At 53.1% G+C, this 25,874-nt stretch overlaps 1 protein-coding gene across 3 annotated transcripts; it reads right to left on the reverse strand.

The window, feature by feature from the left end:
- Positions 1–1,852: 1,852 nt before the first annotated feature.
- Positions 1,853–25,874, reverse strand: zgc:100829 (uncharacterized protein LOC445149 homolog). Of its 3 annotated transcripts, none has more exons than XM_048995260.1 (8): positions 25,573–25,874; positions 24,018–24,379; positions 13,192–13,339; positions 12,981–13,095; positions 11,411–11,464; positions 11,201–11,236; positions 9,009–9,216; positions 1,853–3,222 (listed from the first exon to the last, which is right to left on the reverse strand). In XM_048995260.1, the coding sequence occupies exons 2-8, from the start codon at positions 24,196–24,198 to the stop codon at positions 3,044–3,046; spliced, it is 921 nt and encodes a 306-aa protein (XP_048851217.1). In that variant the 5' UTR covers positions 24,199–24,379; positions 25,573–25,874; the 3' UTR covers positions 1,853–3,043. The 3 variants fall into 3 exon arrangements, with proteins under 3 accessions (XP_048851217.1, XP_048851216.1, XP_048851218.1); XM_048995259.1 differs by lacking the exon at positions 25,573–25,874 and adding an exon at positions 25,066–25,376; XM_048995261.1 differs by lacking the exon at positions 25,573–25,874 and adding an exon at positions 24,914–24,979.

The following is a 25,874-nucleotide window of genomic DNA, read 5'->3' on the forward strand; positions in this document are numbered from 1 at the left end:
CGGCTCTTTTAGAAAAATATATCTTTTTTTATCAAAACAATATTTTTGAATATTAATTATGTCAAAAGGATGTTCAGGTAATAATGTTATCATGCTAACAAGTGAAACAGAAACAACGGTCCGTTAACATGACAAAAAAACATTCTCGGCCAACTTTAGGAAGACCTTTAAATAACATTGACTAAAGTCATTCCCCGTTAGCTGGGAACATTCCGCATTAGCTGGGAACATTCCGCATTAGCTGCGTGGAATATTCAACAAACATCAGGAAATCAAATCCAGATAATACTCACTAAACACCAGCGAGCCAAAATCTCAGATAAAGCAATATTCTCTAAACACCTGCAAGCCAAAAGGAGATATATCAATGTTCATTGAACACCTAAATTGGGTACAGAAATATTCACTGAACACCTGTGAACCTAAATCAGGTGCAACAATACTCACTGAACACCTGTAAACCTAAATCAGGTACAGAAATACTCACTAAATACTACAGCAATATTCACTGAACACCTGCGATTCAAATCGAAGTACCAAAATATTCATGAAACACAAATTCAGTTTCTGCAGTATTTACAAAACAGCCGCACATCGAAACCAGATATTGTAATATTTTCTAAAAACTGTCAAACCAACACCAGCGAAAATCACTAAACATCAGTCAGTCAGAACTAAGTACATCAGCACTCACTGAACACCTGCAAACCAAATCTCCCTGTGATGATATTTAGAAAACAGCAGCGCCACAACACGTCCTACACACCATCTACAAGACAGATAAAACAAGATCGTATAAGACACTCTCTATTATCCTACCGTGGCCTAATTGCAAGTTTTAAATGAACAAAACATTTCTAGTAATAAAACCAAGGAGTTTAAAAAAGAAAGACTTCTATTTGCCTAATTCAAGTTTTATTTAAGGGTTTGCAGTAAAGTTTGATTAAGTACGTGTTTGTTTTTATGGCTAAACTTTTTATGATGCATGATTGACATGCTTGAAGACATGTGGACCACGTGGGTAGTAACCCGGAAATGGGAGGGGGGGGGGGGGCTGTCATTATCTACCCCCTGCCTTCCTGACCCAAAGCCCCTCCTCTCTCCCATGCGTATTCTTCCTTGTAACTGTGGCTCCAAGGCAGAATGTTTTACCTTAAACAGCAAGCAGGGGGCAGTCAAGAGGAAACAGAAGGAGAGCAGGACAGAGATCTGCCCCCCTCCACCACCCCCCCTTGCTGCCACACACAGGCGAAGGCGGCCTGCCTCTCTGTTCCCGCCTGGCCTCGCTCCTCTACAGCCTCGCGGCCTGCCTCTCTGTTCCCGCCTGGCCTCGCTCCTCTACAGCCTCGCGGCCCCGGCGTTCAGATTCCAGCCCAATTCCAGCTGGCGCGTCCCCGTTCCCTGACGACCCCATTCCTGTTTCCGCTCCCACCCTCTGCACCCCACCATAGCCCCCTCCCCCACCCCCCCCAGCCCACGCACCGGCCCCGAAATGCATGAGTGAGCGTCGAGGGCCGCGCACGCAGGCCGAAAAACGGCAGCGCAGGAAAAGCACGGAGGCTCTCGCAGATGCACGCCCGCAGCCCCCGGAGCGGAGATGGATTGCCTGGAAGGAGGGCGGGTGGGGTGGGGGGGGGGGGTGTGATAGGAGCACATGGGAGAGTTGGTGGGGGGGGTGAGGTACAGATGGAGGGAGGGGAGGCAGACAGGGGAAAGGCACCTGCCGGTTTTACATTCCAACCAGTCTCCTTTGACAGGTGGGGTCCGGAGAAAAGGCCCATATCCCCCCACCCCCTATCCCCGCTCCTCCTGTACCCTGCCCCCGGACATTCCCCCAACATCCCACTCTGCCCTTGGAAGGATGGCGCATGGGTGGCCTGCCTCGCTCATCTCTTTCCGTAAGAAAATAACGTGCTTAAAAGAAAACAACAGCGAAACACATATAATGACACAAAGAAAGCAGGAATTACAAGTCACCCCGGAGTAAACAGCATGCGACATTAACCTTCCAGCCGGCCAGCACCGAGACCCACAGGACAGGCTCCATGTAGCCCGTGGTCGCAGGTAGCGGGGAGAGGAATCGCTGCACTGGGTCACCTGACCAGAACGGGGACGCTGGAGGAACTGAAGGTTAATGGTTTGACTAAGAGGCTTGTTTATTGTTTAGGTGCTTTATTGGTCCCCATTGCCCCCTTGTGAGTACTGACCAGCCCTTTGTGTCGCCCTGCCGAACACACAACACCATTTAACCTGCGGAAACACTTTTTGTGGACGGGAAAGTCAGATAACCTATTTGACCAGGTATCCCCTCTTTGGGATGAAAGAGGCTCCCCTTCAGCCCCGTGCGACAGTATCACCGAGAGCCCAGACTCAATATGGCTGTCTTCCTTTGCCTTCGACACCTGGGGGGGCGGCGACGGAGGAGGGCTGAATTTCCGCCCCTCAGAGAGCAGCGCGTGTCAGTTCCCGGTGTGAGGCGAGGTGCCTGAGTGCCGTGACGTCAGGAACCCGGCTTCAGCTTGGTGCCGCTGTGGCTGTTCAGCTTCAGTCTCCTCGGCGACGGCGGTTCCGGCAGAAAGAGTAAAGTGACGCCATTGATCCTCCGGCGCGCAGGTTCAGGCGGGTCGGCCCCGACGGATGACTGACGCCACGCCACAGCGCCTGAGCGTGCTCTGCTGTAACCGGAGACACCCTGACGCTCAAATGAAAGCGTCTCACACGCAGACGCGGAGCAGTGATATAATGTCATGTGGGAGCTGAGATAACCAGGCCAAAGAAAAGTCAAGGGAAGAGAGAATAAAAAAAAAAACATTCTTGTTTTGTGCCCTGCAAGAATATTTACAGACATAGCAAACCAGGAAAAGGGTAAAAAATAATAAACAGGGGCCTGGAAGTGAAAGCTGTGATATCGTCTCGTAATAAGTTACTAAATGACAAGCTTTGTTCCCCGCTTTCCGTGCGTTGTTATGGTTTGCAGTCACACGGATTAATGGGCAGGGGTGGGGGGTGGGGGTCAGCCTCCCCAGGTGCATCTCTCCGCAGGTCACCTGAGCGAGGGGGAGGCAAGGTGCAGGTGGGGGGGCTTGGGGGTGGGGGGGGCCTGACGGGAGCGGGGCTCGCCGAAGTTCTTCATGAGCTGTGCTACCCGACCCCGGGCCACGCCCGCCCCCTCGCTGTGGCCCCCCAGCCCTGAGGCAGCAGCCACCAGCCGGAAATCTCTACCTGTAGCAGAGGGAGGAAGGGTGGGAGAGACAGAGAATGTGTGAGAGCTCGTTGCGGACCCGGGCCCCGGAGCCCAGACAAAACAACAAGCTCCAGACAACGGAAAAAAAACAAGCGATTGTGATCTCTGGCCCTCGTGCGCCGTGCAGGAGCCCAAGTGGCTGTCGGGTCTCCCTGCCGCGGCCCTGGACGGCACGGCGCCCCTGAAAAGCCCCTTTCACAGAGCAGGAAGGAGGTGCCGCTCTTCCTCCGCTGATATCGCTCCATACTCCTCCTCTGTGTTTTTTTTTTCGTTTTTCAGCCCTCCCTCCCTCTCTCCCTCTCTCGGCTTCTCTTCCTTCCTGGGCTGCAGACTGCCAAGCCGGAGGTCATTTGTGGAGGAAGTGGAGCAGGGACACAGCTGGGTGTAGTTGATGCGTGCGTGCGTTTTGGCGTTGGGGGAGGTGTGTGTGGTGGTGGTGGTTGGGGGGGGGGGGGGGAGAGCGCAGAGGGAGGAAGAGGACTGGGGAGGGGACGGTCTGGGTGGGGGGGTGAACGGGGGTGTAATTGAGGGACGCTGGGAAGAGAAAGGGCCACAGGGACCGGGGCTGAGCTCAGGCAGACGTGGTGCAGACACCAGAAGGCTCGAGGACCGCATATTTTTAGCCCCCTTTTTCCCCCTGGGGGGAGTGGGGGGGGCGGGGACACAGATGTGAGCACACACACCCTGCTCCTTCACACTCGGCTGCTCCGTGCCCCAGCGTGCTTGCCGCCCCCCCCCCCGCCGGCTGTCTGACACAGGTAGGCCATGGGGACGAGCCGCCCGCACAGGTACCCTTTGCCAGACCGGGGAACTCTCCCAAGCTCCGGTTCTGGCCGTGCTGTTAATTGTTTCCGTTCTTTCTCCCATCCTCACATCCGCTTCCTCCCCGGTCCGCTCCTCACTCCCCCCTGCCCCCCCCCCTCTCCCTCTCCCTCCCCCTCCCCTCCCTTCCTCTCCCCTCCCTCCCTCTGCCCCCTGACCCGTGGTTCCTGTGTTAATGTCCTCTCGCTGCGTTGCGTGGGTCCTCCTTCTCCTCTGGCGCTGATTGTCTCGCTGTGTTGTGTGGTCGCCACGGAAACCCTGGACAGGCTCCAGCGACGGGCGGACACACGCGCGCGCACACACACACACACAGCCGTGCGCGCACATACACACACACACGGCCTGAGGCTTTTGGTGCCTGCCGTTTCAAGCTGCGGGCTTCGGCGCGAGCATGAGCAGAATGCTAAGCGGCCCCGACGTCCGCGCGTGTGTGGCGAGCCGCTAATTTCGTGCATTTATGTGGAACGGCGCGCGGATAAATGCGGAACTGGAACTTTCCGTCTTCACTCCTCTCCGCCCCCCCATTAAAATCTGTGTTTTAGCCCCACTGCAGGCAGGGGGGAAGTGGGCAGAGCACTTCCGGATACGAGCAGGACACTGGGACTCTTCCCAGTACCAGCATTTCAGCAGGGTTCTTCAGATTGATAAAGTAACTGTTGTTGTCAACCGTCCTTTTCACGGTGTGCATGTTGGGCAACTTACCCAGAATTCTCTCTCATGTCCATCACTCTCCATACATTCTGACTATGCAACATTATGTGACATTACAGTAGCTACTCTATGCCTCAATCTGTATCCCCTTGTAGACGGGCTCAGGGGATCAAAATAATCATTTAAAAAAATGACCAGCGACCAGGCTAAAATTCCTGTCCCTTTAAAGATCCCCGCCTTTGCTGAAGTGGGGGGGGGGGGGGGGGTGAAGTGGGGCAGAGGGCAGAATTCCGGAGCGGCACGTCTGTGCAGTGAGCCAGGCCAGGAGAGCAGGGTCGGCGGAGGAGGGGGGGGGCAAGCAAGGGGAGGTGGGGGATGAGGGGGGTGGGGGGGGGAGGGGGGTGGGGGGGGGCGTTTACGCTTCATGCCGGCTGCAGGCCCTGTCACTTATCAGCTGCGGCCGCGCGTCGCCCAGGGCCAGAGACGCGGGACTGGAATGCGTGTCCTTCCTCATGAAGGTGAAGAGCGAGGCGGGGTGGGGAGGGGGGGGGGGGCGCGCGCGGGGGGGGGGGGCTGAGTAGCCACATAGCCAGTAGCAGCAGCAGGAGACTTTTGCCACGGCTGCGGGTGAGACAAAGCGCGTTAGGGAGCGCCGGTGTGGTGGCGTGCCATATGAGTGTGTAGCCGGCCCTGCACCTGATCACACTGCCGCCTCCATCTACGCGCCTAGTCGCAATACCGCACGCCGACACGCGGGTCCCCCCTGCACGCGCGCCGATGCACGCTGCACCCCGGGAGCGGCCGCATGGCTCCTCGCGGCCCGCCTGTCTTCGCACGCGGCCGCTCGCGATTTTATTCCATCTGAAAGCAGACAAAGAATAACCAAGGCGGCGGCGTTCCCTAATCCGGCCAGCAGGGGGAGCAGAGAGAGAGAGCAGACCTACATCTGAGCGCATCCGCTGTCATTACGGCCTTAACTACTTTAATGCTTTGCGCTAGTGGACCTTCGTATTAAGGCTGCCGGTTATTTGATTGTGTTTACAGTAACTGCCCGGGCTTGTGGAGAGAAATCAACCTCAGCATGCAATATTAAACACCATTACTGTCCACAGCCTTCACAGAACCGAATCTCTATTGACGATAATAATAATAATGGTAATAATATTACTAATGATTGCTATTATGAACATCATAATCATTATAATTATAATCCACCCTAATAAAATGTCAAAAAAAAATCACAATATCATACATTTATAGACAAAAAATGAATTTTTATTCATTTAAATATTCTAAGATCTGTTTTACCTGATATTAGTCAGATTGTTCTGCGCATCCGTTTCTTTTAAATTTTTTTACACAGTTCTCAGTAAAAAGTTAGAATAATCCAAACTATCTGAATATAAATTGGGGAAGAGAAGGTTTCCCCATTGTCATGTTTTCGTATGACTCTCCGAAGCGGGTTTTATTTCGAAATAAGCCAGAGGTCGCTAATACCTGGTCCTCGGTCGATCGGCCATCAGCCTCCCGCGGAAATAAAATGTGTTTGTGTTGAGGAAGCTGCCGGAACTTCCCATCCTTCCCCTTGAATTAGATATTAAGGTCCTCGGCAATCCTAACGCAGCCCGAAATTGCCGAGATGTGCGCATTTTTCTCACTTTAATAGAAGGTCTTTGCCCTCCTGTTTTATAAGTGCTCTCCCAGGCTCCGGCATGTATGAAGTGTCAGTACGGATGTGGAAATTTGAAGTAATGAATCGTCTCAGTTTACAAAAGTTATTTTTAGACCGCACCGTTTAATCAGTCTTAGAGCAGATATTTCTTGTGGCACTGAGTTAGTAATAAATGTCTTGTTCACAGCGTTCAACAGCCGACCTTCCGAGACAAGCGTGTTTCTCTCTGACAGCGCTGTACTGTCTCTACCGTAGGGTTGGATATTTAATACCTAAACAAATCCACTAGATGGTGCTGAGTGTGACGTTTGCGAGCTGCCAAGCCACTGTAAACGTCCTCAGATGGCTGTCAGCTGTTTCGCCTCATCGTAAGCTGAGGAAAACCTTTAATCCCCTCTTTACATCAACAACCGATGCCCAATCCTTTGCATAACCATTCAAGGAGCCGTTCCTTTAAAAAAAAAAAAAAAGGAGTAGTATAGTAAGCAGTGGCAGCAAGTACTCGAGGGTGGTAGCACGGCAGGGAATTAAAAATCCGGCATCCGTGACGCGTTTCCTGTGACCTGGAGTGCTCCATAAGGAAGGCTCCGGAATGTCGTACCAAAGCAGCACTAGGCTTTTAATTAAAACTAGACTGGGCTAAAACAAACAAGCCGCTCGTGCGTTAATTTGAGTCGTGGCACCACGGACTAGTCACATCTCGTCGCATGACACGCGGAACGTGCTTCTCCTGAAGGTTTGAAAGAACAGAGAACCGAAATCTGACCTTGGCATGTGCTCCTGGAAGCCTGGGACTCAGATAAGGTGCGGAGGCAGCACCTCCACCACCAAAACACAGACAGTCCCGTGCGGCAGCGATGTTTACCACACATTTGCATGGGGGCCCCGAGGTTTGAGGTTCCCCTGCTGGCCACAAACTGTCATTACACCAAATGTTGAATAAACACGCTCCTCACTTATAAGATAACAAAGCAACATGTTCTGCTAATCAGCTAGCATGATATTCTGACTGCTTTCTAGCTACTTATTTAGTTTTGGAACATCTAGGGGAGCAAAGTGCCTTTTTGATTGGGGCCCCCGGCCCTCCGCACTCCGTCTGCGTTCCCCGTTCTCACATTCATCTTCATTCCCTCTCTGTCGGCTGCCCATGACCATAACTTCCGTCTATCGGCCAACAAAAAGACTTCCCTGGGTTTGTTGGCACAGCAACATAATGGCTCGAGACTCATCTCGCACACTCAAGCCTGTCATTGTGCAGATCACATGACCCTCCTCAGTCTCACCCGGGGCGTCACGGCTGAGTTTGCACGATCGTATCGCCGCTGCAAACTTTAGCCCTCTGTCACGCTCAGCCCTGCCTTACAGCCCCGTCCTCCAACAGCGGTGCTCGTCCCTGGACCCGCATGACCGTAGACGCTACGTCCGCTGACACGTGTCGATCTGTGTGTTCTACACGCTCACACACAAATTGTCACCCTTGAGCTGATGAACACTAAAATTCTTTAAAAAAAATTAAATTTACAGAATTAACAGAATAACCCTTTAATAAGAAAAGCATATGGATAAAAAAAGAGGAAGATGGATGGTGAGTGATAAAAACATTTTTATATCACCTGTATCGTATTGTCTTTGCAAAGCAAATGATGCATGTAAACAGAAGGATCTTCCTGCCTGCATATACACCGGTAACCGTAGCTGGACAGTCGGCCATGTCGGTTATTTTCTGGGGAAACACTTAGCAGTGATACTCGACGCCTTCTCCGCCCTTTATCACGTTCGCGTAAAACCATAACAATAATAAACGCCAAAATCTGAGTTGCGGGGGTCTCTGTTTCAAAATTCACTTAGACTAGGGGTGCCCAGCTCCAGTCCAGGGGGGTCGGAGCCCTGCACATTTTAACACACCTGATTCAACTCCTTGTGCTAATTACCACACAGCTCTTGAGCTGAATCATTTGTGGTGAAACAGGGAAAGAACTAAGCTACACTGGGCTCCCCCCCCCAGCACTGGAGTTGGGCAGCCCTGACCATCAGCAAACTGGCACAAACCTGCCATTTAGAAAAACGACGACCAAGACAGTGAGCCGATGCTGACAGCCAGACGTCTCCTGGGACACGCGGATTAGTAAATAAGGTACCGGAAACTACAAAGGGAACTTTTCTGCAGGAAAACCACATGTATTAATATAACTGCACACCAAGAACTTTAATTAGCTAACCTGGTAGTGCAGACCTGCCCAGGAGGTTTATTAGACCATATGATTGATGACTTTGAGCTACCAAACCTGAAGTGATCAGGGTACCAAGAGCGGCAGGACATTATTGCTTTAAACAGGGCTGAAGCAGTGTCAGGTTTGACCCCGGTCGTCTTTAATCGTGCGGCTAACAGCGGACGCTAACTGCTCAGGCACACGGGTGTCTGTTACACGTGCTGCCTGTATCACGTCACCGCGAACTGGCCCAGATTACGGCTAATATCCCCGGGATGGGGCCAAAATCAGGCGGGGAGGGGGCAGGTGGAAAGTTCACGGAGTCAAACACAGAACGCTTGTTGTTCACTTTAGCCTGGGGGGTGGGGGGGATGGATTCTGATGTCATGTGTGACGCCGCAGCTCTGACCTTTGACATGGTGCTGATCCAGAGGATCCCGAGGGCAAAGTCTGGCTTTGGCGCAAAATGGAACAACATGTTTCTCCTGAGGATCTGGGGCGTGGGGTTTCCCTGGGACAGACGCAGCGCCTCTCAGCTTCAAGTGCACCCAAGTGGAAGGCCCCGATCCCTTAGAGCTGTCCGCGGGACTGCCCGAGCCAGGCTCCTTCTCGGTCTCCTTCGGAACAGACACAGAGGGCAGGTAATGAGTCCAACGCTTACAAAACACGGTCAAACAAATACAACAGATAACCCCAAAAATAAAAAAAAATTGGCTTGGGGGAGTCGCATTTCCGTAGCCTTCCGTCTAAACCCCCCTCATCCCAACGTTGCCTTATTCCAAGCGGGAGAGGATATGAGTGCGTCGCGTCCCGCTGAAGCCACATTCCATTTATCCCCCATCTGTGCAGCAGTCAGACTCGGAAAAGCACATGTACGCTACCAACAGGGTCATACAAATTCCCATGGAAAATCCCATTTTACCTGAATATCCACCGGCACAGCGAAAACGTTCACCACAAACACCTCACGGTTTTTATAGGTAATTTAGTGACTCCGAGACCTCATTCAGAATCACAGCAGCACGTACCAAATCCGTGGCCTTTGCTGTCCCGCCACCGCATGCAAAATTGTCGATGCACGTCCTGCACGGCGCCCCCTGCTGTGTGAGACGGGCTCCGCCCCCTTCCCCCATCACCCCGCGCTGTGTGCGGGACGCGTGGATTGAACGATAATTTAAACATTCATTGTATATAATGAAAACTCCATTACTGGAATGGCAAAATGGAGGTTGACTGTGATCTCACTCCTCCCAGGTCGGAGGTTTGAATCCTGCCTTAATGGCGTCTCTAAACTGCTCAGTGTGTGTGATCTACAGGTACCGTGAGATGGACTGGCATCCCATGCAGAGTGTATAGCAGCCTGGTGCCCTGAGGTGTGTGGGAGAGGTTCCTGATCCCCTGGAGAAACTGATGGATGGATGGATGGATGGATGGATGGATGGATGGATGGATGGATGGATGGATGGATGGATACTGTCAGAATCTCAGCCCTGTCAGTTCATGCCCACTTCGCTGATCGGACACAAACAGCAGATTAAAGGCCCCTCCCCGACTTGTGGTTCGGGGCGGGGGGTGTCCTGGCCATGATCGACAGGCATGTCCTCTCCGGCAATTCATTTCCCTCCCGGACTCCCCCCACCATCTGCTTGAGGGGAGCTCGGAGCAGCCTGGCCACGCCCCTCACCCTCATCCTGTCCTTCTTCCGTGCGCGTGAGAGCGGTTAGCGTCTGCACGCGTGTGACTCACACGCACCCACACACGTGCGATCACGGGAACACGCACAGACACTGTCAGCAGGACGCGGTCAGCACCAGAATCTTCGCGACAGCTGTGAGCGCCTCACCCTGGCAGCCTGTGGAAATTACCTCCACTAGCTGACAAGACAGGAGGCTCCTCTCTCCCAGAGCAGATGTCACCCAAAATGACTTCTAAACAGCGACGATGTTAACTGGGCTTCTTTTGAACACAAAAACACAAAGAGTTTCCTACACCAGACAATGGCCCAAACTAAGGCTCCAGTTTACAGAGCTACGTGGAGATCCTGACAGACTCCATAACAGGGCAAAAATGAATCCTTCTCTACTGAAATTAGACCAGCACGCATGACTTTATATAGGCAGCCTGGATTAAGACGGAATTCATTTAATAAGAGTTAAAAGCCTATGACTGGACACACCGCAATGTCTCAGATAAGCATTGTCAGTTACGCGAGATGTTTGCCTTGGATTCGAACAGCTCCTGTGTTCTCAGTAATATATTTAACTGCTCTTTAAATAATACCCCCGCACTGCCACCGGTGACACCTACAAGTTCGCCCCTGAATCGTCACGTAAAACGAGCCACGATAATAATGGTGTGGCTGGAAGTGTGAAAATGCCCCGTTACATAAACTCTCCGCACGTCCGCCATGGAGCGGCGCCTTCCTCTCGCAAACGCCCGAAATCTCGAGAGGCAGTTGGGAACGCAAGTCATCGTTAACACCTGGAGGGAAGCGTTTTCACGTTTTCCTTCCGTTTCCGGTGCCGGTGACCCCACGCGTTCGGACGTCGAGGTCTGTGACGTCCGTAAAGTTGAAAGGAAACGGGATGAACAGACCAGTACCTGCGGTGAGGAAGACTGCTGACTCTTCTCCGAGACCTGAGAGGAAGAAACACACGCGGGTGGGTTTAGAGAGGGAGACAGAAAGGAAAAACGTTGGACAGATGTGTGGCGGTGACTGTCAGGGTTCCGGGACGAGGAAGAACACCTCCACACGCTGCATGTGGCCTGTCCCCCTGCCTGGAGGAAGATCCCGGCACCTGCAGTACCAACCTGCGTCTGCTGAGAGGGTACGTGTGGGCGTGCCTTCGAATCCTCCATCTTCTCCTGCGGGAGGCAGAGCATGGCATCAGTTAAGCCGCTCACCGACGTCGTCCAGATGCTGCTATAGGCGCGTCACTCTGACGGCCACAGCAAATTACCTCCAGTAGCCTAGACAAGATGTTCCTCTCTCCCACAATAAACGTGCGCGCATCAGACAGGCATTTGCACACTAAAGATGTCAACCGGACTTGTGCTTGTCACAGGAACAGACAAATGCCGGAACATTCCAGCACTGGACTACGGGGCGGAGCAAGGCTGGGCTTCTCACCGACCTCGGGAGGCAGGAAAGTCGCGCTGAAGTAGATCTTAGGCCTGCAACCCTGCAGGTCTCGTCAAAGTTTACAGACCAGCTACAGTCACAGGGAAAAGTTTGCAGAATTTGAGCAAATTCTCGCCCTCACTTGGTATCGGCAAGGCAGGATTCCTGCATCACACGGCACTGGATGGATGCAAAAATCAAACTAATTAATAATATTTATCCTATATAATATTTAGTTGATTAATGATATTTGGATAGAATCAGTCAAAATGGCCTCGTTTCATCCCATCGACAGGCGCATGAACATCTCTGAGGGAGTAAACAGAACCGGTGACGCATTATTTGATTGCGTCCCATGCAGGCTGCCCCCTGCCCCCTGCTCCTCCCCTCTGCTTCTGGGGTTGAGCTGCAAGCTTGGCTGGACTGATTATAGCTCCAAAAAAAATCCAGTGGATACCTAAGGATTTCTGCCGTGAACCATGAGCACTGATCAGCACAGCTGAACTTCTGCGCTCCTCATTTCTCCGGCAATTAAGTCTGGCCAGGCTCTGCAGATTTCCCTTAATTCCGTGTTTAATTGCGGACCGCCGCACGCGCTTCTCTTCTTCCTGCACTCCTCTATATATTTATCCACCGGGTGCCATCTTGGATGCACTGTGCCGAGCGCATGCGACCGACGAGGGCGTCCGTCCAGCGTAAGCGTCCAGCCGGGCTCCCCACTGTGCCGACGCGCTCCAGGCACACGTCGCGTTGCTATGACAACCGTGCAAATCTTCTTTTTTTGCCAAAGGTTACGGGGAATAGGAGATCTCTCCCCCCCCCCCACTTCGCTGCCTCACCCTCCCCCCTACCTCCCACCGCAAACACCGGGGGCGCGTGGTCACACACTCGTGTGCACACACACACACACACACGCACACACACACAAACTCACACGTCATGGAACTTTTGCCGGCTGGCTGGCTGCTTTTGGGGAGGGGGGGGGGGGTGTGCAGGGGGGGTTTCGGGACTCGCTGTAAAGCTCTGCATGGTTCTCCTCCCGCGCCCACATCATTTAGGAACCCAGGTAAACCTTAAACAGCGGCAAAACCAAAACCATGCACAACCCAGGGGGACGCACAGACGCCGCGTGGCTAACCTGCTAACCAATCCGGTCACGTGTCCCTGTAACACCTGTATTGCCTCAGAGCTGGGGGGGGCAGCAGGACAGGAAATGAACGGGGGAAGGTGGATAAACAGCGGTGCGCTAAACAGGCTCACCTTGAAGCTTATCTCTACTCCGCTTTGATCTCTAGGGGGGAGGTTCTCCCTCCCGGTTCTGACCGGTTCTGAAGGTGCCCTTCTCACCAGGCTGCTCTTCAGGGCTCCCGGTGGCCTGAAAGGTCCATGGGACAATGTGGGGACACGTGACAGGAGAAATGACCATCTCACACGTCCGCTAGCCTCCGGGACCGGCGCACGCCACACGTACCGCGCGTTGTCGTGGAGACTGGATGGATCCCGCTCGCCGAGACCAGAGTAGATGACCTTGGAGGTCTTCAGCTCGTCCATCTCTCCGATAATGACAATGTGGACGTCTCCGTCCCGTCCGAGCAGCCAGCTTACACTCTTACTGTGGACTGGAAAGACAGAAAATAATACTGACGCAAAAAGCATATCATGAATTTGAAGTGTACAGGGGCAACTCCAGGATTTATTATGCTGGTAGGGAATAAGAGGGGCCATAGTTCATTAAAAATGGGCAACCTTATCAACATCCAATGATATGTTTTGATTCGTTGAGTGACAGGGGTAGTCCAGGAGCCAATCGGCTTTCATCTTAGGGCAGTGTCCCACCCCAGTACATGAAAATAAATATCAAAATCATATTTACCATCCCAAGACGGACACGCGAAAGTCTTGCCAATGCTGAATAAAAAAATTAAAATCTGATGAAAACATTTGCATTGTTAGATCGAAACTGGTTCCTGGAGCCTACAGACCGTGGAAATCGTCACGAGCAAAACCGGAGCAGCGTGCTCCGGAATCCATGAAAATACCGAAAACCCAGTCAAAACAGCGCAATGTGCGGTCACCCTCGTGTTCCCAGCAACCCAACGCATCGTCACGTGTCACTTTAAGGAAGATCTCCCCAGGGAACATCACTCAATTGGCACGTAAACTTAATCACGTCCCATACTCACGACAGGCTCGATACACTGTCTTTGATCTCATACGGAATGTGTCTCACGTCCCCTTGGTTGACTCCTGCCCTTCCTCTTGTGCCCTGGGGGGCAAACTGACAGAAGCACGGGAGGGTTGCGGAGTGGGGGGGGGGGGCGGGGGTGGTCAAAATGAGATCACCCCTAGGGCATGTTTGTTAGGGACAAGTATGGCTCAAAGAATCACCTTGGTTATAAGGCTAGTGTTGCTTACTCTATGTGGTATATCCACATACCAGGACGGCTAACATAGGCAAATGTACACTCATACAAAGGGTGTGTGTTTCATCTCATTAGCTTAGGAAAATCACTCCAATCTGCCTGGACAATGCGACGATCGCATGTAATAATGCGTGGCATGTCACCTTGCTGCATTCCGGCCTGTGACTGTGTACACGGTGGCGTGCTGATGTACTCATGCGACCCAAGGCACACAATACCGCTGCGGATTGGCGAATGACATGCATGTATCGTGCAATTTGCACAACAGTTAAGCGGAATCCATTGTAAAAGGCACGCGGCAGATTTAACGGTTAGTCTGAATGCACTTTCCAGAATTCTTTGTCTTAGGTTGACCCAAAAAAATCATCATCTGACTAGTTACCATTGTAGTATCCAGTGATTTTATTAATACTAGTATGAAGTTCTGTTTATAGAAGGAAAAACTGCCAATACACCAGGAGCAACTTACAATCCGAAACCAAGCTGAATGTGGCAAAATAAATCGTGTTTTTTAGACTCCAACAACAATGGGAAAATATTTGCTATAAATTGATTGAATTTGCCAGTCTTTTTTAATATGGACAGAGAGCTTTCCACCCTGTCGTATTACGTGTTTTGTAACATTAAATGTGGAATTAATCCATCGCCCGAAGATTGACCTGCAGTCCTTTTAAAAACGTGCATGTGTGTATGTGGGGGCAATAGTTCAAAATGAGAGTTTTATTTTTTTTCTCCAGCACGTCCTGTCATTTTATCTCGGATGCCAGTCTGACCTGGTCAGCGGCCGGACTTTCGGGCCTGAGACACAAAACTCCAGCGAGCAGGAACGTTTAACTGATATTAACTAACTGCTGGTCACGATGCCTAATTATCAGAGGATCGCTTTAAGCGGGGGAGGGGGGGTGGCAGATCCGGCGTTTATCTGTGCGGGCGGTCAGTTCCGGCTTTGACCGGCGATTTTCGGCGGCGCCATGCGGGTCCCCCCCCCCCCGGCTCCCACGCGGCTCGCCGTACCGCGCGCTTTAGACAAAGAGCGCCGCGCGTTTATAAAGCTGCCGATCGGAGTCGCGCTCTGCCGGTGGGGGTTTTATTTCCCGCGAGGATGAGTTACGTCCTCAGACGGTAATGAGCGCGCGCCTCGTCTCCGGTTTCCTCGGAGCGGCATCTCAGACCGGCCCTTTTCTCCGCATGGGGTCGATGAGCCCCCCAGCCCCCCCCCCACACACGCCACTTCCGCGAGGGGCCGGCTGCTCCGTGCTGTCGGCTAGGAACAAAGCGGCGGATTCCTGCGGGGGCTGCCGTAATTAGAGCGCCCTCCGTAATCCTGGAAGAAAACAGGCTGCCCCCGGTGATGGGGGGGCAGCCAAGGGCGAAGCGTGCAAACCCGACCCCGCTGCTCCCATCCCTCGGGTCAATTAAATACAACAATTTTGGGTATTTGCATGAACCAAATGTTCCAGTGTTTCTGCATCGCGTGTGTGTGTGTGGGGGGGGGGGGGGGGGCATCTCACATGTACGGTCATGAGCATTTTATTAGGGCTGTGTCGTAACCTAAAGTCATGTGGAGTGAGAAGTCTGGGGATGTTTCTGTGCTGCTACCTGAGTGTCATAGCAATGGTCACCCCCCCCCCCCCCCCCCCGGGTTCCCCTTTCTCTCGGCTAATTCCAAACATGTCGCATGTGCCCCCACCTCCGAAAAAAAGGCAGCTCTTCTTCGTCCGCTCCCTCTCTCTCTGACTCTCTCTGTCACTGCTAATCCGTCCTTCCCGTCAGCCGGAAAAAATCACGGCAGCCCGAGTCAGCGGAGAGCGCGGTGAATCGCAGCCATGCGGGGGGGGGGGCGCGCTCTCGCCGCCATCGCACTCCGTTGGACGACTGCGCCGCCTTTGAGGAAAACTCGCCCATTTCACATTTAACCCCCCCCCGGGGCCCTCTGGCTGCAGAGTGCAGTTTCCGTGGCAACCAGTGGCCACACCCTGCCACATGTGATGTCACCGCTCACTCTGCCAAGCGTGAGATTAGCCCCTCTTCTTTCTCGCTCGCAGAAACTTTCACGGTGGTTTTAAACACGCACATAGCCCCGCAGGCAGCCTCTTCCTGCCGCCGCGTCACTTCCTGTCTGCCCTGGACGAGAGAAGCTCCAGAGAGGAAGTCACCCTCGGAGACGATCGCAACGCCTTCCCGGCAGCCCATAATACCCTAAATGCAGACCTCTGACCATGGCCGTGATCCCAAGTCCGCATCTTTCCGGATCCTTCCTAGCCGTGAGCCAGACTAATTCTTGCGGTACGCCGCCAATTTTTAAAGCAGGAACTATTGACTCGCGAGAACAGCTGCCGCGGCCTAATGGAGACAGAGAGCGTCCTGTCTCCCTGCCCCCCCCACCGGTATCTGACATTCACAATGCCGTCGATAATAAGCACATTGTTATCAGCCCTGGCTGAGAAGCCCCCCCCCACCCCCCGAGCCCCTCATCTGACGCACACGCCGGCCTGAATTAATGAGCGACAGCGGCACATGGGAGACCACCTAAGGCTTCCAACCAGCCCGCCCTGCAGGGCTCCGAGCGCCGAGAAGCCGGCTAACTCCCGGCCTGATTGGCTGGCCGGTTACGCACCGGGGGGGGGGGGGGGGGGGTGGGGAGGGGCAGAGAGACCAGAATAACCGGAATGGCGACGCGACGGAGCCGCTGGCAGAGAAGGGGCCGTGCGGAGAGGCCATGTTTACGCCGGCCAGCCGGATGCGGGCGTCCGAGCGCCTCTCTGCAGCCCCCCTCCGTGCCTGTCCTCCACTTCCTGGAGGGAAGAAACAGCCTCGCTGCTGACCTGCCGACAGGATCTGGGGCGAGATTCATCTCCTCCAGGCCTCTGTCCTGCTTTCACTCCCCAACACACACAGACACAGACACGCAGTACACATATTCAGAACTTTGTGGGGACTCTTCATTCATTTCTATGGGGAAAAACCCTAATCCCAACAATGGCAACTTTACCACCAACCCACAATGTCGTACAGCTCTGGAAAAAATTAAGAGACCACGGCAACATTTTTAGTTTCAGTCATTTCTCAATTTCTGGGTCTGCTTCTGTGTGAAATACACATTTTTTTGCAAAGTCCAGCCTGGTTCTTCCCCGTTCCTCATTAATGAAGGGCTTCTTCCTTGCTTTATGGGACTTCAGTCCTGCTTCTAGGAGCCTGATATGAACTGTCCCAGCAGTGCACTTCACACCTGCACTTAATGTTTCCCATTCCTTTTGAGGGTCACTTGAGGTCATCCTCCGATTTTTGAGGGACTGCTGGATAACTTGACGGTCGTCTCTGGCATTAGAGAGTCGCTTCCTCCCTCTACCTGGCTGGTTTCTGCTCGTTCCCAGTGTCTCCTGCTTCACCTCGTTCTTGTGTCCTGCTGTCTTAGGAACTTTGAGCCTGGAAGCAGCCTGCTGCTCAGCGTAACCTTCTGCCAGCAGAAACAGGATTAAACCAAGATTTAAGAATGCAGATTTTTGAAAAATGCAGTGGTCTCTTAATTTTTTCCAGAGCAGATTAAGCACGTGGACAAAATTATTGGGACACCTGGCCATTACACCTACCTGAACTTTTATGACATCCCATTCTAAATCCACAGGCATCAATATGGAGTTGCCCCCCCCCCCCTTGCGGCTGTAACAGCTGCCACTCTTCTGGGGAGGCTCTCCACAACATTTTGGAGTGTGTCTGTGGGGATTTCTGCCCATTCATCCAGAAGAGCATTCGTGAGGTCAGGCACCGATGTTGGACGTGAAGGCCTGGCTCTCGATCTCCATTCTAGTTCATCCCAAAGATGTTTGATGGGATTGAGGTCAGGGCTCTGTGTGGGCCAGTCAGGTTCTTCCACACCAAACTCAGAAACTTAGAGTTCCCTTCACTGGCTTAGTCCAACCCCTGAAAAACCACCCCATACCATTATACCTCCTCCAACAAACTTTACAGTTGGCACAATGCAGTCAGGCAGGTAACGTTCTCCTGGCATCTGTCAAACCCAAATTCATCCATCAGACTGTCAGACAGAGAATCGTGATTCGTCACTGCACAGAACATGTTTCCACTGCTCCAGTGTCCAATGGCAGAGTGCTTTACACCACTCCATCTGACACTTGGCATTGCTCGTTGCTGTGGCACAGTCATGCTGGAACAGAAAAGGGCTTGCATGCAACTGCTCGACCATGGAAGCCCATTCCATGCAGCTCCCACTGTACAGTTTTGCTGCTGGGGTTAATGCCAGAGGAAGTTTGGGACTCTGCGGTTATTGAGTCAACAGTGTATTGGAGACTTTTACACACTATGTGTCTCAGCATTTGGTGACCCCACTCCATTAATTTACGTGCTCTGCCACTTCATGGCTGAGTTTCTGTTGTTCCTAAATGCTTTCGCTTTACAATAACACCACTGACAGTTGACCGTGGAATATCCAGCAGGGATGAAATTTCACTGACTTATTGCAAAGGTCAGATCCTATCACAGTAAGCTTGAATTCACTTCAGAAGGACCAGTTCTTTCACAAATGCATGTAAACCTGACTGCTTGGGTAGGTGCAAGATTTTATACACCTGTGGCAATGGGTCTGAATATAACTCCTGAATTCAATAATTAAGAGGTGTGTCCCAATACTTTTGTCCATATAGTGTACATGACCACACACACACACACACACACACACACACACACAGTTCCCTGGACACAAACTCATCCCAGATCCCCAGATCCGCCTCCTCTCCCCCGGGATTCGGAGGGAGTTCCCCAGGCAGTAAGAGCGGCTGCATCCATCTGTAGATCCTTCCCAACTCCCCTCTCCATCCACACCGTCCGCTTAACGAAATTTACGCTTGACAGCCGCTTCCGCTGGTCGTCTCCCCACACTTGGACCTTTCAAATTCCCCCCCGACGTTTCCTGTTATTTGACTGCGTTTCTATGGCATTGGCGAGCCACAGGAAGGCAGGAACGCACTGCCACATCCATGCTGACGGAAGAATACTGTGTGCTGGGCATCCAGTGGTCCAGCCTGCCTACAGCCCCCACCAGATAGGGCCCCCGTCTGCTAAGACCCTCACCGGCTTTAGTTTTTTTTACCCACATCCATCAGTTGCGGACGAGGGGATATGACGTAAATTTAGTCATCAGACAACGGTGGTCGGTGAGCGTGTAGCAAGGTTTTTATATCTAGCGGAAACCTTGCGCATGCATGTGCATGCATGTGCATCGAATGCGTACGCGCAAGATAATTGATTAGGTATCACCTAGGTATCACGCGTGGCAGCACGGACTTTCTCAGATCGGCGGTCAATGATGAAAGAGCAGAGGAAGAATAGCTGTTGTTGTTGATGTCGCTGAAATTACGGTGAGCAGCTGTATGAGGAGGGTCCTACCCGCATATCCAGGTGTACGGAATTTTAAAAACCAGCACTGTTCCGGTGCTTTGAAATCTTAGCAACAAAATTCACCGAGCGATGGGAGGGAGGGTCCAGGCTTTCCAGAAGGATTTCAAAATACTGTGGTATGCCTCATTGCCGTAATACTGCCCAAGCCTTGACTAGTAACTAAATACACTGCTTGTATTTGCGCTTGTTGCAATACATCTGCCCTCTGCTGGTCTGGTGGAATATCACTGCCGTATGCATGCACTGACCACGACCTTCCACATATGCAGCCAAAAATAGTGTGAACACAAACTCCTGCATGGACAGCCATTCCCAGCCAACAAAGCGCAAACAGGAAAGCGAAAAAACGAGGCGTAAGGCCCCCAAGAGCCAAGGCCCCCACTGGCTAAGACCCCCACATGCTAAGTTCCCCAACTGCTAAGACCCCCGCATGCTAAGACCCCCTACTGCTAAGACCCCTGCTGACTAAGCCCCCCACTGGCTAAGACCTTCACTGGGTAAGACTCTCACTGGCTAAGGCCCCCATTGCAGGAGGCCCCCACTGTCTAAGGCCCCCACTGGCTAAGACACTCACATTCTAAGGCCCCCACTGTCTAAGGCCCTCATTGACTGAAACCCTCACATTCTAAGGCCATCATTGGCTGAGACCCCCACATTCTAAGGCTCCCACTGGCTAAGGCCCCCATTGGCTGAGACCCCCAGTATTAAGGCTACCACTGGCTAAGGTCCCCATCGGCTGAGACCCCCAGTATTAAGACTATCAATGGCTAAGGCCCCCATTGGCTGAGACCCCCAGTATTAAGACTATCAATGGCTAAGGCCCCCATTGGCTGAGACCCCCAGTATTAAGGCTACCACTGGCTAAGGCCCCCATTGGCTGAGACTCCCACATTCTAAGGCTACTACTGGCTAAGGCCCCCATCGGCTGAGACCCCCACATTCTAAGGCCTACCACTGGCTAAGGCTCCCATTGGCTGAGATCCCCTCATTCTAAGGCTACCACTGGCTAAGGCCCCCATTGGCTGAGACGCCCACATTCTAAGGCTACCACTGGCTAAGACCCCCATCAGCTGAGACCCCCACATTCTAAGGCTACCACTGGCTAAGACCCCCCATTGGCTGAGACCCCCACATTCTAAGGCTACCACTGGCTAAGACCCCCATTGGCTGAAACCCCCACATTCTAAGGCTCCCACTGGCTAAGACCCCCATTGGTTGAAACCCCCACATTCTAAGGCTCCCTCTGGCTAAGACCCCCATTGGCAGAGACCCCCACATTCTAAGGCCCCCATTGGCTGAGACCCCCACATTCTAAGGCCCCCATTGGCTGAGACCCCCACATTGTAAGACCTCCATTGGCTGAGACCCCCACATTCTAAAGGTCCCACTGGCTAAGGCCCCCATTGGCTGAGACCCCCAGTATTAAGGCTACCACTGGCTAAGGCCCCCATCGGCTGAGATCCCCACATTCTAAGGCTACCACTGGCTAAGGCCCCCATTGGCTGAGACCCCCACATTCTAAGGCTACCACTGGCTAAGGCCCCCATTGGCTGAGACCCCCACATTCTAAGGCTCCCACTGGCTAAGACCCCCACATTCTAAGGCCCCTATTGGCTGAGACCCCACATTGTAAGGCTACCACTGGCTAAGGCCCCCATTGGCTGAGACCCCCAGATTCTAAGGCTCCCACTGGCTAAGGCAACCATTGTCTGAGACCCCCACATTCTAAGGCTACCACTGGCTAAGACCCCCCATTGGCTGAGACCCCCACATTCTAAGGCTACCACTGGCTAAGACCCCCATTGGCTGAGACCCCCACATTCTAAGGCTCCCACTGGCTAAGACCCCCATTGGCTGAAACCCCCACATTCTAAGGCTCCCACTGGCTAAGACCCCCATTGGCTGAGACCCCCACATTCTAAGGCTCCCACTGGCTAAGACCCCCATTGGCTGAAACCCCCACATTCTAAGGCTCCCTCTGGCTAAGACCCCCATTGGCTGAGACCCCCACATTCTAAGGCTCCCACTGGCTAAGACCCCCATTGGCTGAAACCCCCACATTCTAAGGCTCCCACTGGCTAAGACCCCCATTGGCTGAGACCCCCACATTCTAAGGCTACCACTGGCTAAGACCCCCATTGGCTGAGCCCCCCACATTCTAAGGCTACCACTGGCTAAGACCCCCATTGGCTGAGCCCCCCACATTCTAAGGCTACCACTGGCTAAGGCCCCCATTGGCTGAGACCCCCAGATTCTAAGGCTCCCACTGGCTAAGGCAACCATTGTCTGAGACCCCCACATTCTAAGGCTACCACTGGCTAAGACCCCCATTGGCTGAGCCCCCCACATTCTAAGGCTCCCACTGGCTAAGACCCCCATTGGCTGAAACCCCCACATTCTAAGGCTACCACTGGCTAAGACCCCCATTGGCTGAGCCCCCCACATTCTAAGGCTCCCACTGGCTAAGACCCCCATTGGCTGAAACCCCCACATTCTAAGGCTACCACTGGCTAAGACCCCCATTGGCTGAGCCCCCCACATTCTAAGGCTCCGACTGGCTAAGACCCCCATTGGCTGAAACCCCCACATTCTAAGGCTCCCACTGGCTAAGACCCCCATTGGCTGAGACCCCCACATTCTAAGGCTACCACTGGCTAAGACCCCCATTGGCTGAGCCCCCCACATTCTAAGGCTACCACTGGCTAAGACCCCCATTGGCTGAAACCCCCACATTCTAAGGCTCCCTCTGGCTAAGACCCCCATTGGCTGAGACCCCCACATTCTAAGGCTACCACTGGCTAAGACCCCCATTGGCTGAGCCCCCCACATTCTAAGGCTACCACTGGCTAAGGCCCCCATTGGCTGAGACCCCCACATTCTAAGGCTACCACTGGCTAAGGCCCCCATTGGCTGAGACCCCCACATTCTAAGGCTCCCACTGGCTAAGACCCCCAGATTCTAAGGCCCCTATTGACTGAGACCCTCACATTCTAAGGCCCCCATTGGCTGAGACCCCAACATTCTAAGGCTACCACTGGCTAAGGCCCCCATTGGCTGAGACGCCCACATTCTAAGGCTCCCACTGGCTAAGACACCCATTGGCTGAGACCCCCACATTCTAAGGCTACCACTGGCTAAGACCCCCATTGGCTGAGCCCCCCACATTCTAAGGCTACCACTGGCTAAGACCCCCATTTGGCTGAGCCCCCCACATTCTAAGGCTACCACTGGCTAAGGCACCCATTGTCTGAGACCCCCACATTCTAAGGCTACCACTGGCTAAGACCCCCATTGGCTGAGACCCCCACATTCTAAGGCTACCACTGGCTAAGACCCCCATTGGCTGAGACCCCCACATTCTAAGGCTACCACTGGCTAAGGCCCCCATTGGCTGAGACCCCCACATTCTAAGGCCCCCATTGGCTGAGACTCCCACATTCTAAGGCTACCTCTGGCTAAGGCCCCCATTGGCTGAGACCCCCACATTCTAAGGCCCCCATTGGCTGAGACTCCCACATTATAAGGCCCCCATTGGCTGAGACCCCCACATTATAAGGCGCCCATTGGCTTACTCCTTGCTACGTATGATACAGTAGAATTGATGAATGTCTCATCCATCCATCCCATGCAGTGGTTTAAACCTAAAAGGTTTAAGCTGGGTCATCAGCATAGTTCGGCATGAGGAAGTGCAGCATTCCACTACCATTATTTACTGTTCCCAAAGCCAAAAATCAGATATCTGCACTGGGGAAAAGTTGTAACTTAACGGTTTAAAATCTGGATAATACTTAGAACATTTTTGAAGTTCTGGCTCCTTTATTTATAACTTATTTTTAACTTCTTTGTGTTTTTTTGTTTTAATATCTAAAGACATAAAGGAAGTTCAGTACAGAAAAGCTTCAGTCCCTGAAAAGTGCAAAGCAGGTGAGTAGCGGCTGATAGGCCCGAGGGCGGCAGAGAAGACAGAACCAGGCAGCTTATGGGCCTGAGGGCGGCAGAGGGGACAGAACCGGGCCACAGGTGACAGGCCCGAGGGCGGCAGAGAAGACAGAACCAGGCAGCTTATCGGCCTGAGGGCGGCAGAGGGGACAGAACCGGGCCACAGGTGACAGGCCCGAGGACGGCAGAGAAGACAGAACCAGGCAGCTGATGGGCCTGAGGGCGGCAGAGGGGACAGAACCGGGCCACAGGTGACAGGCCCGAGGGCGGCAGAGAAGACAGAACCAGGCAGCTGATGGGCCTGAGGGTGGCAGAGGGGACAGAACCAGGCTGCCGGTGACAGGCCCGAGGGCGGCAGAGAAGACAGAACCAGGCAGCTGATGGGCCTGAGGGCGGCAGAGGGGACAGAACCGGGCCACAGGTGACAGGCCCGAGGGCGGCAGAGAAGACAGAACCAGGCAGCTGATGGGCCTGAGGGTGGCAGAGGGCACAGAACCGGGCTGCCGGTGACAGGTGGTACCTTTCTTTGGCCTGGACATCAGGGCCACCTTGGCTTCCCTCTCCAGCTTCTCCTCCCTCTCCTTCCAACGACGCACCTGTTCCTCACGCATCTTGAAGAAGAGGATCTTCTTCTGGTCATCATTCAGGGCCTCCAGGATCTCCGGGTCGATGTGCATGTCCTGCAAGATCTGCTGCAGCATGGTGAAGGCCGGGTGGAGGGGGTAGGGGTCCTGCTTCAGAGAGGAGCTGTGGACCTGGGGTTGGAAGATCAACAAAAAGCAGCAGAAGTGTCCCACGGAGACCCGGCTTAGGATGAGGAGTCCCTTCTCTGTCCCCCCGTGGATCTGACGATCATGCTGCTTATCGTAGAACCTCCATCAGCTGGAAAATTACAGCAGGAAAAAAAAACAAAACATCAGACGCCCATTTCAGCATCTACAACTTTCTTTACTTTTCCTCTCGTACTCATGACGCCCTACAGCCTTACTTTCCTCCTCCCTCTAAGCCATTTTGGACCCCGCCAGAGTCTCATTGGGCCAAACGGATAGACGGAGATTGTGACGCTGTTTTGAGAAGCTTTGTGTTCTAGGCCTTGGCACAGAAAGCCAAAGTAACAGGAATATTTTAAGTGTTACAAACTCGCCACCCCCCCACACCTCACCAACACACACACACACCCTTTCCCGTATCCCATCTTGCCCTTCCCTCCCCCATCCCACAAGAGAGTCTCTCCAGTTTCAAAAGTAAACACTGTTCTCTTTAGCCGCATTAAATATGGAGCCGCTGTCCCCCCCCCTCCTCCGTGGGGGCGCCAGCGTCTCGTCCCAGTTTCCAGGGCAGACGTTTCGCTGCGGCTCCATCGGCGCTAACGGCAAGACGGCGACAGGAGTACGACGGAGGGGGAGTGCGACCTACCGCCGCCCCCCCATGCCGGTGCGCGTCCCGGTTAACGTGACTGATCCCCTACCTTGGGAAAGTGTGTGAGAGTCAGAGGCAGCAGAACACAGAGAGAGAGAGAGAGAGAGAGAGAGAGAGAGAGAGGACTGCAGAAAGTGTGTTATACTCACAGCGGACTGGGGATGGTCCACAGAGTAAGTCTACAGCCAGCTCTGGAGTGGAAGTGTGGATGTATATCCTCATGCCTTTGTGTATGACATAGTCCATGACATCACAGCATTCCTCTGCCTCAACCTCTCACCCCCTCTCTCTCCCACCCCCTCTATTCCTCTCTCACATACACAGTCATTTCACTTCTCCCTCTCCCTTAAAAGTAAAAAAAAAGTAATCAGGAAACAGAACTCAGCTGCTCAGCCATAAAAGAACTGCCAGCATCCTGTTGCACGGAGGGACCAAGAGAGAGAGAGAAAGAGAGAGGGAGAGAGAGATGGATAGAGAGAGAGGGAGAGAGAGAAGGGTAGAGAGAGAGGGAGGGAGAGAGAGCACTGGAATGGCACTGGAAGCTGTCTTAGGACACGGACCTGCTCCCCCCAGCCAGCATGTAAGCAAACACAGAGCTATGCAAACTTGTCCCAGGAGGCCGGGCTAACGAGGGAAGCCACAGCCAAAGTACCTACCGTGTGCCCACTCTCCTGCCGCCTCTGCACCCCTCCGCTTCCACCACCTTCCTCCTGTTTAACTCCTAAATACTGCTCCTCCTCCTCCTCACTGCACTCCTCCTCCTCTGTCCCACATCGCACTGGTCCCCCTCCTCCAAATCTTCCATGTCCCAGTAAGGTTTTGCAGTATCCTGTAGCTATTTTTCTTTTCTGAAAAAAAAAACAAGATTCTGTCTCTTAAAGCCGCATATCTACACCCTATAAGCAGCTGGTCATGCTAAATTCTTCCTGTCTACGAATGGTGATGTTGACCGTTTAGT

This window comes from Brienomyrus brachyistius, chromosome 24 (assembly GCF_023856365.1).
Source record: "Brienomyrus brachyistius isolate T26 chromosome 24, BBRACH_0.4, whole genome shotgun sequence".
In the NCBI taxonomy this organism is placed as follows: domain Eukaryota; kingdom Metazoa; phylum Chordata; class Actinopteri; order Osteoglossiformes; family Mormyridae; genus Brienomyrus; species Brienomyrus brachyistius.

Coding starts and splice junctions, on each gene's coding strand:
- zgc:100829 (XM_048995260.1), bottom strand. CDS start 24,198: ATGCTGCAGCAGATCTTGCAGGACATGCACATCGACCCGGAGATCCTG. Junction 13,340..24,017: donor GATGTCCAGGCCAAAGAAAG/GTACCACCTGTC, acceptor CTGTCTTTCCAG/TCCACAGTAAGAGTGTAAGC. Junction 11,237..11,410: donor TACCCTCTCAGCAGACGCAG/GTTGGTACTGCA, acceptor TCTTCCTCTCAG/GTCTCGGAGAAGAGTCAGCA.